At 46.1% G+C, this 15795-nt stretch overlaps 1 protein-coding gene across 1 annotated transcript; it reads right to left on the bottom strand.

The window, feature by feature from the left end:
* Positions 1 to 2710: 2710 nt before the first annotated feature.
* SPP2 (secreted phosphoprotein 2) lies at positions 2711 to 14430 on the bottom strand. The gene is made up of 7 exons (XM_009964483.2): positions 14349 to 14430; positions 14120 to 14244; positions 12627 to 12749; positions 10949 to 11059; positions 9217 to 9271; positions 8729 to 8836; positions 2711 to 2969 (listed from the first exon to the last, which is right to left on the bottom strand). Exons 1-6 carry the CDS (start codon positions 14395 to 14397, stop codon positions 8739 to 8741), a joined length of 561 nt encoding a protein of 186 aa, XP_009962785.2. The 5' UTR covers positions 14398 to 14430; the 3' UTR covers positions 2711 to 2969; positions 8729 to 8738.
* Positions 14431 to 15795: the final 1365 nt, after the last annotated feature.

The raw sequence follows: 15795 nt of genomic DNA, 5'->3' as shown, positions 1-15795 counted from the left end.
CCTTTAACAGTAGTAAGATTTTTTAGCTCAGACAGTAATGGCAAATGTATAATTATCTAAAAGTCCACACATTGCCAGTGACAACGTAGTGGCAGTGTACCCCATGAGTGATGGAAATCACTGCGGGGACAGATCCCTGCCACTGAACTTCTGTCTGCGGAGGGCAGATAAGGTAAATTAAAGATGCTGAAAGTAGCTTCCCGAAGGAATGTGGTGCTCCACTCTTGTTTGCTTACAGATGGTAATTTCCCCAAACGCACTGCCCCTGAGAGAGCAAGGGACAGGCTCTGGTTCATCATCCCAGCATCAGCTAGCCCACCCTCAGCTCAAAGACAAGTTTTCTATTCCAGGTCTTGGAAGACCCACTATCAAGCTCATCAGTTTCTTCTGTCTCTTTTCCCTGACACACAGAGACACGATACAAGGATTTTGTAGCAAATATGCTCCCCCCCTACTCTGCTGAGGCAGAGGCCTGCCACTACTCTCAGTCAGCAAAATATGACTGCTTTTGGGCCAAGAAAACTGTCTGCTGGGAACTGTGAAAAACAAGAGTGAGATAGGGAAGTCCAAGAGCAGCTGAAGCTGGCTCATGTGTCAATCCACCTTGTCCCTTCCAGGAGGCAAAGTCAGGTCTTAGAGGAGCAGCCCAGGAAGTTCTTCTGCTCACCCATGCCTGTGCCTAGGACAGGAAGACACCCGGGTCTATAGGAGGAGACAAAGGCCACAATCACTTGAGCTCAGGAGTTTCTGAAAGCAGCTAAGCTGTTTCTTTCCACCTGCTTTTAAACGAAGAGTCATGGTCCTACCTAAAATCAGCATGGAGGTGTGAAGTGACCCCTATTAGGAAGAAGACGCTCAGCCAAAATTACTCGACTGCAGCAGGGAAACAGATTATGCGAGGACTCTGGAGCTGTGCACTCACAACGAAGGGAGGAGTGATGTTCCCGGTCCTGTTCGCAGAGGCAAAGCAAAACCACCATGAGAAAGGAAAACAGCCCTTCCCCTGCTGGACCTCTACTCCCCAGGTCCTTATCTGCACCTTCTGCCCCCTTCTACTCCCTGCTGCTGCTACGGGTAATCATAAAGGCTCCTCTGACTATGCGTTGTCACCTCTGTGAGACAGAAAACTCTACAAATCAGGTTACCTTGCTGCAATCAGTAAGGAAAATTAACTGAGAGTCAAACTGGATGGGAGAATCGCTTTATAGAGAAACATCAGTTGATTTTGAAAGGCGGGACAGTTGCATAAATGATAAGGAGCCAATTCTGCAGCTCCCATGACCTCCACTTCCTGAGAACGACCGCTGAGTACTAGGGAGTGCAGAGGCACGACTGCAAACCCAGCCAGTGCACGGCGTGGTGGGAGTGAGCAGGGATGGAAGCAGGTCTTAAAACACAGCTGATATTTTTTCTTAAAGAGGACAGCTTTGTCATGTCTGCATGTTTTAAAGCCTTCCTCAGCGCTGAACGGCACTGTTGTATTCCACCATATATCCAACTAATTTGCCTGTTTCTGTCTCAGAAAATTCACCTGTTATTTTGATCCAGTTTGGCACGAATCCATCATAAGCATGATAAAAACCACCTATCTGGATCTCCAGTGCTCAGGCAACGGGCACCTCCCCGGAGTCCTTTCCCACCCTGTACCAGAAAAATGGAGCTGTAAACAGGGAAGGACAGACAGAGAACACATTCGATCCCAGAACTGCAAATTCCTCACCTGGTTTCTTTCCATCACAGCCAGGAGCAGTGGAAAGCCATGCTTCACGGAGCGCTTGGTAAGAGGAAAACTATTTCACTGGGATCTTGGCATCAGGTGACACACAGGGAATCAAACTGCCCGAGCAGGTTGGCTGCAACAAGAGTCTCCAGTGTGCAGTTTGAAGGGTCTGCAGCTCGGTCAGGAGAGACTCCCCACACCGCAGGGCTGCTCGGTCCTTATAATCCTGCTGGTCCAGGCGCCTGCACGGCCAACCCAGCACACAGGTGAAGCATTGCTGTCATCCCAGCTGCATACAAAACACCTCTTCAGGACCTTCACTACGTAGATGACAGCTTCTGTAGGAACAGCTTCTGCAGGAACAGCTTCTGCTGCCTATTTACAGGTGACTTGTCTATGTCCAATGGGATCACATCTGCACTAGGAGAACTAAATGTGCATAGAAGCACACCTCTGATACCAGCCTAGACCATAACCATAGCCAAAGAGCAAACTTGGTGGTAAAACCTTACAAAACAAACAAGAAAATCCCCCAAACTGCACAGTAACCTTCCCAAAGGGTGGAGGTGGCGGGACTCTGTTGCATGGAGTGGAGAGAAAGGGACAAGACTGAAAAGACCTGTTTCCCAGGAGAGGAACACAACAAAAGTCTGTTCTAAGCTGGCCTTGGCCCAAGAGCCATTACGTACCTGACCATCACTGTCATTAGCTTCCCTCAGGTCCCCACATTAGCAGTCAAGTACCCATTTAAAGGTGGTGCTTGTGGGATAAATGCTGGTGGGATAAAACTCAAGCCTTTGGATTTGTAGCAAGACACCTAGCCCACAGCTTTGCACCCCAGAGAAAAAGGAATTTAGTGCCTTTATTGGTTTGAATGAATCAATAATTAGCTACAAGCACTACAGCAAATTACAAGCAACCAGAGAGAGCAGCGCAGAACAAACAGATGGAATAATGATCCTTTAATAACATCATTATGAGATGGTACAACACACACTGGGCACGTAAGGCTAGGTGTCTGCGACAGCCCTCCCAGTGAGCTCTGACACATCAGAAGGCGGTTGGTTATCATCAAGCATGTGCTTTTAGCTCTCACGAGCTCATCCAATGGCCCTTTGACATTACAGCAGAAAGTGAGTTTAGTCACTTAATTACAGAACTGTTTTTCACAAAAAAAGGAAAGGAAATGGTATCAGGTTCTTTCTTCCCATGCTGGATATTTGGATCTTGATTCTTCTCAGTCTCCAACCTACTTTAAAAAAAGGGAGGGGAGAGAAATGTCATAGCTCAAAATTTGTCTCATACTTCACAGGACTAGCCAAACATCCATAGCATTGGAAAAAATGTATTCAGCCTCACTGAGTTGCTTATTAATTTGTTTAGCATCAGAATCACACCATGAGGAATCTGTAAAAGGAAACCTGCATATGCAATACACTTCACACGTGCACAAATGTCACATCAATTGCTAAATAGTGCAAGAACAAAAAAAGGAAAAAAAGAACCAGACTGCTAAAAAAATTAAAAACAGTGAAACAAGTAACACGGGACACAAATCAACACATATTGTAAAGTCCCAAAAGCAGAGTTGGTCGAGGCCATAAGCTGATGTATGGTCTTCTGAGAAACATATCTGAATTAAGAGCTACAATATGCAGAAGAAATTTGAGATATGTTTTTCTAAGGGACCATGTGACTGCTTCTACAGCAGTCTGCAGCCTACACTGTTATCCTCAGCAAGTTTGTCACCATGGCAACCTGAAATTTTTCTGTAAGACAATTTTGTTAGTAAAATTTTAAGGATAGACTTGTGCCAGAAAGGAGTGTCCACACATGTGGTAGGGATAGATACAGCGACCCTCTGAGAGCAGCTTGCCCAGGAGCACCTGGGTCCTGCCCAGCCCTGGAGATGGGCGATGCAGGCCAAAGGACCCAAAGAACCCACTACACTCACCACTGGGGACCAAGTGACAAGAGAAGAAACAGGAACAAGTGGGAACATGGGAAATTCCAGCTCAGTTTAAGGAAAAATCTTCCCCCCAAAAGTGCTCCAACACTGAGCCTGGAGCCCAGAGAGGATGAGGGATCTATATCCCGGGATATTCAAAACTCAGCTACGCAGCTTTGTGAACCTGGCCCTGCCTCGAGCTGGGGTTGGGCTTCCCAGCCTGTGTGATCCTTTGACAGGCTCATTTCTAGTGCTTACAAAATGTGACACTGAGCAGGAGGCTGGAAAACAGCTGGGGAGCCCTTTCTGTTACTCCAGTGAAGTCCTGGTGGTTTTCTCCAGGAATTGGATTAAGGGTCTTGCAATCTGGGTTTAAAGACCCGGTGAAGTCTAAGGAATCATCCAAGCAGGAGCAATTTCCTCAGTGCAGCAGCGGGTCTAATCCTTCAAAAGAGATGCAGTAGAGGTGTACAATGGGCAAGGCAAAAATCACTGCTGTTCACAACAGCAACAAGAGATTGTCACAGCGGTTCTCCTCTCTGCTGTAACACCTCTGCTTCATCCCTGCACCACGCTCTGACCTGAGCATCCAGAAAGGTCCTGCCTGGGTCTGTTTCAATTTCAGTCCTTTACCTCTGAACAGATGGGAGTACGCTGTCTGCTCTGCTACAGCTGCCGGGTGACATCAGGGACTTAGCTACCACAGACGGACTCCTAGGCAGGAGAAATATAACGGTAGCCTGTCATTTCCTCCACGTTGCCTAAGCGATAAATTGCTCTAGCTCTCACTCTCAAAGCTGATCCGATACGGAGCTCATGCACTATGCAACAGATCCCATCCTGCAGGGATTTTCCTTCCCTCTGATTTTTCACTTTTTTCCCCAGAAAGCAATAAGCTGCCTTCTGAGAACTGTAGGAAGTGGGGTGGGTGGACGGAGAGGAAAAAACAAAGGCGGAATATATGAAGCCATGAGAATACAAAACTGGAATTAAAATCACTGGGACACTGGGGATAAAAGCTCTTCTTGCCATGCCCCAGGAGGGTTATGCACCCTGCTCCGCTATTCTTATAGAAGACAGACAAACAAGTAATCCATTTCACACTGAAGGTTGGATCCTGGGTTTCTTGGCTATGAGAACAGGCCCAGTGTTGCCAGTTATTCTTCCATTGGAAAAAAATCCCTAATATTCAAGGATGCCAGTATATTCACCTCTGCTTCTGCAAGGCTGCTAATCAGCTTGTAACAGCTGCCATCACCACTTTGCCCCCAGCAGCGAACTACGTCAGGTGAGAACTCGGCCAGAGAGTCGCTTTCAGAAAAATGTAGAAAACTCAAGGAGGAAATCAACAGCCTCTTGGCTTGATGCAGAAAGAATTTGATTGTCTGCTAAAAAACCCACTCTCCTTGTGTGATTAATGACAGCAAGAGAAAATCAGCATTCACAATCTACATGTATCTTGCAAGCGAAGGCAGGAGCTTTCTTCTTAATTTTATTGTTTGAGGAAATGAAACATTGCTGGTGAGACTCCAGACATAAGTCATAGGTTGGACTCCACCCTGTACAAAAAAAATGCTTTAGGCAGTTGATTTTGGAAGAGCAGAGTGTTGGGGCCCTTTTCTTTTTCTTTCTGGGGTTTAAGGTGTGAGGTGACTTTGAGACATTTTTGAGGCTCCTGTTTGCAATTCAGAGCCACGAGCACCATTAAGCAGATTCCAGCTTAATGGAACTCCTAATTCCTTATACCTGCGCTCATTCAAAAAGCCTTTCCTACTGTACGTGCGCTAAACAGCATCCTGTCGGAGCAGGAGTCCCTCCCTCCTCCCCACGAGTTTCACGAGGGGATTGACTGCATCACTCACGTGCCCGAGCTATCAGTCGGAACATCTCAGCATGCCACGTGAATTTTACAATCTCCTCAGTTCCAGAGATGCACCAGGAAATAAATCCAGAAAATCTGACTAGGACTTGTCGCTGAAGTAGGCTCATTAATCATTGGTGTGGTTCTTTCCCGTGCAGTTTGCTAACTCCTGCGGGCACCAGCAGCCCGGTGGGTCTGAAGACTGCAGACTTGAAGAAGCTCTTTAGATAACAATTGCACTGATTTTTTTCTCTTGAATATTTAGCACATTCTAATAAAGAGCCACAAAGCACCAGTAAGAACATTTAGCCTAGCTTCTTGCATAGGGTCAGCCACAGGATTCCCCTGAAATAAGTCCTGTAGCCAAACAGTTCAGAAAATGTAAAATCCAGCACAAAAAACTCCGTCGGCCACTTGCCTTAGTAATTTTTGCAGCAGCTGGTTACCCATACCATCGCGTAAAAAAAACAAAAAAAAAAGAATCACATTTCATTTCTTACCTGATCTTGTCTAGCTTTGCCTGTCAACAACAGGTTATTTGAGTAAGAGATGAAAGACTTCTATTATTAAATTGTTTTTTCCCCACCCTCCCCCAAAATATTCTCAGTTAAACTAAGCCAGCTGAGCTACTGCCATCACAAAACACAGCCCATATTTCCCATGCCCCACCAAACACTGCCATCACAGCATGGCTTGTAATAATGCCAGCCATGATCACACAAGCGCCAAAACACAGGATAAAAAGCTGTGAATAACCTTCCCTGGCCTCAAACACATGAAATAATTTGGATAGGTGTGGCTCCAAATTAAACCCGCAGATGAAACCTCCTAATTCTAGATACAAGTGAAATTGAGAAGTAAGACTTCTCTCCAGACTTTACAGCTAATAATAAGTCAAATAGATAAAAACAAGAGAAAGGAGTTTTGAGGGTTTTTTAAATTCTCCCTTAATCTCCTGATGTATCTGCCTCTGAGATGTCCAAAACCTAGGACAGTGGTATGAAACACAGCTCCATAAATGACACTTGCAACCTATCTTCAAGAGCAAGCAGAAGGTATTAAAACTCAAACTGCACAGGATTTCAAGAGCCATAAATTTCTCCCCATTTTTTTTCATGTTCTCTTTCAAGAAGATTTTACAGCTTGCTTCTGGTTTAGAGATTTGTTAGACGTTAGATACAGGAACACAAAACATTTGTGATTACTGCTTACTGGGGATAGCTCCTCTGGAGAGCCAGAGGACTAATTTAAGGTACCTAGAGTTTTCCAAATGGAAAGAAAATTATGCCTTCCCATTTTGAGCACATAGATCTTCTTCCCCACAACTTTTCTGGAAGATCAGTTGAAGAAAGTTCAACCCAAATTCACCCATCCAGACTGAGTTTGGTTCTCAGAGGCCAGCAATGGTCAGGCATTTATAAAATCTGTCCCCTTCTTCTCTGGAACAGAAAGTCAACCTTGTGCTACTCTTCAGTAAGCCTCAGTCTTTCCACATCGTCTCCTTGGATGAAAGGTACCCAGAAGGACACAGAGTGCGCACCAGAAATGCCACTGCAGTGTGTTCAAGGAAGTTCATTTAGAAGACATTTAGAAAAGTTAGAGATTCCTATAAGAGGAAAGGGAGTGATGAAAACAGCCTATCACTTTTACTAGTTCATGGATAAACTGAAATAGCACATGGATTTAATGAAATCATTTTTACAAACAAAGTCCTGACCTAGCAGAATGACTGGGTTTTCCTTTCATATCTAGTTTCTAGGAGAGTGGGGGGTATGTCTCCTTCAGCACATAGAAGTTTACCACGGATACGCTTATGAGTAACATGTGTTAGCTTCTGGTGAGTCATGGGTGCTAAATTACAGCTAAAACTGTCTTGTTTCCAATGCAGCAGGCCTGAATTGAGCTCCACACACATGGAGCACTCAGTTCTGGCACTGTCTGCAGGGACAGAGACCTGCTGATGATATGTACCCATAAGAGTGTGCGAAACCTTTTTAATCACAAAGACATAGTGCTAAGTAATTTCCTCTTCCTTTCCCAACTACTTTGAAACTGTTTAGCATGCCAAAGAATGATCTCCGTTCTGTGTTGCTAAAACTCTTTCAAAACCACTTCCCTTTAGCTTAACTCCATAAGACGGCAGGTAAAGTGTCAGCAGCAATTAGAACTGCTCCCACATAGAACCTCAGAAGGAGGTCAGCAAAGGTGGTTTGTGTAGGATAGGCCTTGCCAGCTCCAATGAACCATAAATGCCTTTCATTATCATTCCCATTAATTGGGCTCCAAACATCTTATTCACAGCTTCTCTGCAACAAACACTTGTCCTGGGTAAACGGCATCTCGGTTCTCCCTGATACCTTACTACCACGTTCCTTTTTTGTTTGCTGAACTGTGTGGCCTCGGGGCCCTGTTGCGTGAGATTTGGCACAAAGACATGGCCATTCCTCCAAGAGTTTGCAGTATAAACAGACACAACAAGCCATGGGTGGGAGGAGAGCACAAAGATGGTGGGAGACTTGATGAAGGACGGGGGCACTCAACAACTCATCCATGTCTTTGCCAATACACAGCTAGGGCACGTTCCAGATCCCACAGCTGAGCGATACACCCCTGCTGAGGGCAACAAGTTTGGGTAAGGTTCAAGGTACCTGCGAAACATTAGAGAGAAACATGTCTCTGACAGCCAAGGGAGATGGAGGCAGAAAGGCAGAACTGTAGCTCATGGCTTGAGTCCTATGCTAAACTCAGGCCAGAAGATTGATTTGCTTGCACACTGTCCACACTACCTGGACACTGGCGCTTGTGTGAGTATGTGAGATGGTCTGCTCAAGAGGGAGTGAAAGTCGTGAGCTCTGAAGTTGGGATGTCATCCTGGGAGTGTGGCAACAGTAGGAAAATCAAAGATGTCTTCTGCTGCCTTGACAACCGGTCAGACCCCTGTTCTGTGAGCCCTTCCAGAGGCACCAGACATTGCCACCCCACCAGCATTTGTCAATGGTGCTGATAGTGGTGCTTGTGTCACTGAATTTCCCTGTAATAAAAGTCCTACAAGTGCCTAGAGTAAAATGGCTTTTAACATGCTCATAGCCAAGAACCACCTTCCCAAAGGGGTCCTTTATCCTGAGCAGTCACTCTCCCACCCTGCCACAAAACCTGCAGACCGAGGGTGCATAAAAGCTACACTTTGAATTGTACTCACCCAAACCATATTATTCAATCTTGTCGGAGCTGAAATATCTGGGTTTATGCCAGTCTCCATGGCTGCTGCCTCTTCCCCTCGAAGGGAAGGCTTCAGGAGCAAATACATCTTTTTTAAAAAAGAACATGGAGACATACGTGAGTGTTACATGCTTTCAAACACGTTCGTTCAGCGTTCCGCACAACATCAAGACAACCTCAAGGATGCACACAAGCACTGGTAATGAGGGCACTAATCTGGCAATCCAGAAAATGTGTGTACAGGGTATACAAAGCCCAGCATTGCCCAACTCTGCAGCTTGATGCCCCCACTGCTTCCTCAGCGAGACACCCCTCTGCGAAGGAAAAAGATGCTGGCCGTGACCTGAGAAAACTGCTGATCTTCCGTATTTTCTTCTCCCTCAGACAGATGACCTTCAGATGGTCTGAACAGATGATCCAAAAGGCAAACACGTGCCAGGACAGTCCAGCATGGCAGAAATAGCTTACCTTCTCTGCGACTGCTGCCTCGCCTGTTGGGGCTCATTATCGGCATATGCATCATCTGTAAATCAAAGGCGTTTCTTTAAAAAGCTCATCTGTCAGGAAGTCCGCCTCTCCTTCATTTCCTCAGGTACTATGGGAGCACTGAAGACATTCCAAACTTCATTATTAATTTCTCTGAAAACAAGATGACTGCTGATGCTGTTGCAAAGCAGTGATGCCGCTAAGGAAGTCTGCAGTTGCAGGTGGGCTCTCAGGTCAACATCTTTCATACTTAAACACCTTACCCGACCTTCCTGTAGTGCAGATACAGCCAAGAGAGCAGAGCCCAGAGAGCAGACTTAGTGTTGCAGTCACACAGGGCACCTCTTTGACTCATTTATCCCAAATTACTCTTGTAAAAGCTCTCTATACTCTTCTTTTGTTGGTCTCTAGCCAAATAATACGTTCCCAGGCTCAGCCAATCACAATTCCTCCTCCTATCCAAACGCCACCAGCACTATGGGAGCTACACCGACACCATCCACCACAGCTACACCACACCATCTCAGCCAGGCTGAGATCTCCTGAACTGAGTTACAGCTCTAGAGCAAGAGCTACGGTGCACTTGCTGCAGCCCTCTGCAGAAAGAAATACTTCCCTTTTCATGTGCAATAACTCCCTTTGGCATTTATTCCTTATTAACATTGCAGGAAATATATTCCCCAGCAGGAATATTGGCAGCAGCACTGAATTGTAAGTGATGGTTAAAGAAGACTTGCAGGAAGATGTCTGCTTGTAAAAGCAAGTGTTTATACTGAGTGCCCTATTAAACAAGAGTTATGCTTAACCCACAGAGGACAGACTGAACATCCAAGACTATGTTACATATTTCACTACTTGACGTGCAGTCTTTCTGCTCTGCAAATCAAGACTTCCTGTGGTGCATTCACTATAGAGATTCTGAACAACAAAGGAAAAATAAATAAAAATAAAAATTACAAGCTAACTTGGCAATTCAAACTAAGAAAAGGTGACACACAATCCTATTTGCTTCAAGTTATTCATTTAGTCACTTGCGCCTTCCAAAAATAAAAGCTGTCCATATCCTCCGGCACCTTTGCTTGTGAAACTGTCTTTGTTCCCTGCGTATAATCCTCCAGCACAACACCCACTGTAGATCTGTGCTGTAAGTGCAGGCACCCAGGTTCAAATGTCAGTTCCTGGAGAAAGTGGAGACTGGCGTGATCTGAAAACAGCTAGCAGGAATTCACAGGTTGGGTGAGCATTTAATCGTACCTTAAAAACCAAATAAGAGCTTGAAAAGGGAACACAAACCTCAGCAGAGCAAATGTTCTGCAGCTACGCTGTGATTACATGCTCAGCCGAGAGCTGGGCTGGTAACAGAGCCAGAGCCATCGGTATTTGTTTTTGTCTGTAAGATGTGCCAATCACTGTTCTCCAGGCACATACTCTACATGTCAACGAAGAAATTGTGTCGGAGTTGGTGGATGTGCCAGACTGCCGCAGGGATTCACACTCTCCCCAGGCATCCATCAAGCAGGGTCAAACCTCGCAGCTGATGGGAAGTGAAGCATTTTAGCAGACAACTGGATTTCAAACCACATTCAATTTTAAGATCAAAACCGCCAACTGCAACAGGAGTTGCAGTTCACACATACACACCCGACCTCTTAAAAGAGAATGAGCAGAATTTTCGCTCTCCCAGGCAGCAAAAATCAGTTTTCCCCTTCCTTACCTCCTCGCTGCTCATCGACTCGGAGCTGGATGTGCCATGATGGCACTGCACAATAATGTTCGAGATCCGCTCACCGGAGACGTCCACAACACTTCTGCAGAAAGTTGTTGGCTGTAACAGATCAAAATAGAGCAAATCTCACAGAGCAGAGCTACAGTGCAAACCCTCTCATGGGATTTTCATTGCGGGTGGGAACCTGTACAGGGATTTTAAAAACAAATTCCAAAAGGAGGAAACTCAAGCAAGATTATTACACCCAGCAAATTACTGGAGCAGACTGTGGCCAGATGAATATATTCTGGTAGCACATGACTATACACAAGTTACTGCTCTGCTTGCTAATAGGCAAGATATTACATATTAGCTGTACGAAGCTTTGAGCCTGCTTGAGGTAGAAGAAAATCTCCAAATCCTTCTCCTAGCCCTGGCATCACCCATTGCAAACAGAAGAGCTGTGCAGGGCTACGCTGATGGCAGCTCCAGCTCTAGAAATTAAACTACCTTTAAAGAAGTTGTCTCTGTGATTTGACAGAAGCCTCGGCAAAACCTGTCACCCAAGTTTGGAAAACAGAGATCCCCACACGATCTTTCATACTGTATTGCCTCAAGAGGAAAAGAAGAGGGGTGGTGCCTGTTTAGGATACAGGGATAACTTCACAGCAATACCCGTCAATTCCGTGCTGTCCCATCTACACGCACGCACAAGCTGCTTAGTCCCAGAGCAGCGATACTCAAGGAGATGTTTACCCCCCTCTTCATGGAGCAAGCCACCTCCCAAGGGAGTAGCATGACTCATAAGCTATGAGGAAAGCCTTTGTGCTGTCTGTTCTGTGCCTTCCCCAAATCCCTCCTCTTCCCCAAAGAGTGTGTCCAGGAGGGACAGATCGGTTTGGCAGCCATTCACAGGGGGAAAAAGGGTGATAAGAGCTCAGCTAGGAGCAGCAAAAAGAGGAGAGGTAACCTCTGTGGAAGTCTGACATGCAGTACAGCATTGTTGCACACAGGGATGCAAGAGCTAGTCCACGTGCTTTGTAAGATTTGTGCAAGCACTTAGGACACAGCCCCTCAGAAGCTTGCAGTGGGAGCCATGTTTTGGTAAAAATAGCTGTGCACAGAGAAGTCCAGATTCAAAGGTGATGTATTTACACCAAAGCTGGTCATCTAAGAATCAGAGCAGAGCACAAGCTGTATCAAGAGCCTGATTCGTGTTTATTTCAGGCTGAAAAGATAATGAAAATCTGAAAAAGATTAGCGCTGTCACACAGCACGAGGTGGGAATCTGCACTACATAGGAAGATGAGCCTTTATATGGTGCCTAGATGCATGATAGACAAAAGCAGGTCAAACACCAGTTTTTCTACCCTCTTATCTTAGAAAAGAAGCCATATGATCCTTCCGGAATTTGATCCCAGAGCACACAGACACTTTCACTACACGCTGCTCCAAGACACCCCGCATCCCCTTTTCAGCTCACAGCAGTTCCCATACTCCCCCCTGACCCGGCAGAAGAATTCCCCAGCTTTGACCCTTCCCACCTAACACCCACTCCATGCTGCGGGTTGCAATTGTTCAGGTTTGGTTTTGTTTTCAGAAACCCTGTCATTCTTCATCCTTCAGCACCAGTAGCGTTTCGACACGTCCTGAGAACATGCTGCAGGGAGAGGGGGGGTTCGCTTACCACGAAAGGCCCCATTTTGAAGTCACACGTGAACGGGTCCCTTCCTGAAGCTTTTGTGCACACAGTTTCACGAATGCTGAACTGCAGCTCTAGTCTGTAGGCATCGCTGTTCCACATGTCAACCTTGGTAAAAGGAAGGTCAACACAACATAGAATTAGTGCCTGTCATTCTCCTAGGCCCACTACATGGCAACTTCGCTGCTTCGTCAAGCAGGAGCAAGACATAAAGGCATCATGGGTCAGTGCCCCATTTAGAGCAGATTACTGTGTGAGAGAACGGCTATTTTATTGTGCTCAGGAATTACTCTCTTAGGCAGATTTGGTAACGGCAACACAGAACAGCTTTCCACGGGGGTTTCAGTTGAAACCTCACAGGCATTGCTGGGTCCTACTGCTCAGAGTCGGTTGGCGGGGGGCTGTAGCTGTCAAAGGTAGATAAGCATAGCACTACCCCTGCATGCTACCCCCTCTTCTGTGGGAACCAGGGTGCTAACAGCTCTGCTGTGGACATCTGGGCTGCTGGGAAGGTTATTGCAAATACGTGACTTGGAAAGTCAATCACACAACCGCAGGCAATTGAATTAATGCAGTTGATAGGGTCGCCCCTTGTCAGCTCAGGTGCTTCAATGGGCAGCGTCCAGGAAACACTGAAAGCTTTAGAGAGTTTCACTGCTTTTGTTGACACATCAGAATTTTCTGTTCTCCTTCTCAGAGTCTAATCAATGTTTTAGCTCAAGATGGGAGACTCAAAAAAAAACCCCAAAACAACCCCTAAAACACCCCTAACAAACAGCAAATCCCCACTGCTTTCAAGTACTTTTTTTTTTTTTTTCCCCCAAACTAGTTGAATCCAAAAGTCATTTTGTCATTCATTCTTGCCATCTATAGAAACAGAATGGTTCTGAGGATGTTCAGAAACGTGTACATGCTAACTTTAAATTAGGAAGCTTCAACTCCTTAACCCTGGCTATCCAACATAATTCTTAGCAACACAAATTAAAACAGATAGGCGTTTCCTGCCTGCATTGAGACACCAGCAGATTTAAACTAAAATTGGAGTATAGAGACAGATGACATAAAAACGGATTGGAAAAAGAATCCTGAATGTGTTTGTAGTGGCATTTAATTAGCAGTGTGGACATTCAGCTGAGACCTTCAGGTGAACCAGATTACTTTATGCCCAGAGCAAAGCAGTTAGCTGGAGGTATTTAAAGCCACCAGTTTTGAATAAAATGTTGCAAGACATCCCTTGAAGATTTCTATCCTAGGGGTGGAAAACTTGAATTCCTAAAGTATTTTTAATTACAAACCAACATACAAAGAATATTGAGGTTCCTAGAGGCATAACTTCAGATAATGCCCCAAACCCGCCCTCTTGGAGCAGCATCAGAAAACTCCAACTAAATCTGGGTTTCCAGGGTTGGGTGAAAAAGAGTTTTCCATCACAGCAAAGCATATTTCAGGTAAAGGATCTCCACTCTCTGTGCACTTACTCTTGTGACATGGCTCCTGACAACGCCATACAGGTTTGTCCCCCAGGACTGAGAATTGATCCTTGCAATGGAAGCATTGAGAGCCTCTTCTGTGACAGGGAGTTCGTAGTCGTACACTGGAAACCCTGAGACGGAGGCAGAGTTCCATTAGAAGTTCGTTGTGGTCTTGTACTTTTCCTCCCTAAACCACCGTAAGAAAGAGGACGTCGCTCCATTCTGAGCAACTTACCTGAACACGAGAAAACGCTCAGTGTGAGGGCAAAAATTAAGATCCTCATAGCGTGCTTTTCAAAATCCTCTGGTCTTTTCCCCCAGTGCATATCCCTCTGTCTTTATATAAATGCAGCCTTGATCCTACACCCGACCTTCCTGTGTCCAAGCTCTGCTACAAACATTGCACTTTAAACAGAATTGATCTGAGAGTCAATATTTGCCGTCAGCTTTTCTCCACTTAGCAGTAGTTCTCTGATAAGAGATGGGCTGCAGTGTCTTTTTCCCAGGACCGCAAGACCACTGAATTCCTGATATCTCCATAGCCAAAGGCAGGATCTAGTTATTTTGTTCACTTCTAGCCGTTAGTTATCCATTTAAAGCTGGTGAGTCAACTCTTTCCTCAGCACCAGACCCAGCACCTTCGTGCCTCGGCAGCATCTGACAGCGCTTACAAGCTGGCGTTCCCCGAGGAGGGGACGGTTCCCCAGCATGGAAGGGGAATCCCGGGAATGGGAATCTAACCAAACAAGCTGTGGACATTTGGTTTCCCCTGTCAGATCCCCCGGATGCTCAGGCTTCCGTTTCAGCACAGAAATCAACGGGCTTTTTGAAAAATGGTGGCCTGACTTCACTACTGGAAGCACCATGAGGAGTTACAGGGACGAGCTAGACACCACACCTCAGTGCTTGGCTAACAGGAGCCTCTCGCCAGTCTTGGTTTCCAGAGACAGGCAATGCATCTTACCACTGCCACAACTACCCCACGACGGAGCCGCTGAGACATTTCTAGTAAGGTTCAGAGGTGCACCTGGGTTTTAAGTGCTTAAAGGCCATCCGTGGGAGCTGGGAGGGAAACTGCTGCCTTCAAACAAGCTCGCCCCATTGCTGACTGTTCACAAGGCAGAGATGTGTCTAACCATGTGCATTTTGAGGATCCCACGCGTGAAATTCTGCCGTTGACCTTCGAATCACAGTTCCACTTGAATTATGTGGCACGGGGACATGTTAAGAATTTCCCAAATGACAAACACTCAAGGGAAGACGTGGGTGCAGGCCAAGTGCCAGGGCTCAGATTTAATGAGGAAGAGGATAAAGTTGCTTCTGGTTGTTAGGTTGTCAGATCACAAGGTCACGTGTTGGGGGGGGAGGGATCTGACTCCTCGGGTGACGGATGGAGCCGGGTAAGTATCACTCATAATTCAAGTACTTTAAGGCAAAGACCCATAAGGGCAATGCGCTTCTAAGGCACGACAGAAACAACCGCCCAGGTGTGGGTCTTGCTGGTCACGGGATTCATTCCCCATTGCTGCTGTGAGATCCTAGCAAAGGAACCTCTTGAGCCACGGTACACCCCAGGAAAGGGTTTGTGTGCCGGTTGGTCGAGCTGTAAACGAGCGCAGAGACCGTGCTAGGACCAAGCCACGCCAGGGGAGGGGAGGGGGGCGAGCAGACACGGCGCCAAA

The sequence above is a fragment of the Tyto alba genome, unplaced genomic scaffold (assembly GCF_018691265.1).
Source record: "Tyto alba isolate M040663 unplaced genomic scaffold, T.alba_DEE_v4.0 Super-Scaffold_7, whole genome shotgun sequence".
Taxonomy (NCBI): domain Eukaryota; kingdom Metazoa; phylum Chordata; class Aves; order Strigiformes; family Tytonidae; genus Tyto; species Tyto alba.
This window is presented reverse-complemented; position numbering and strand designations above follow the sequence as displayed.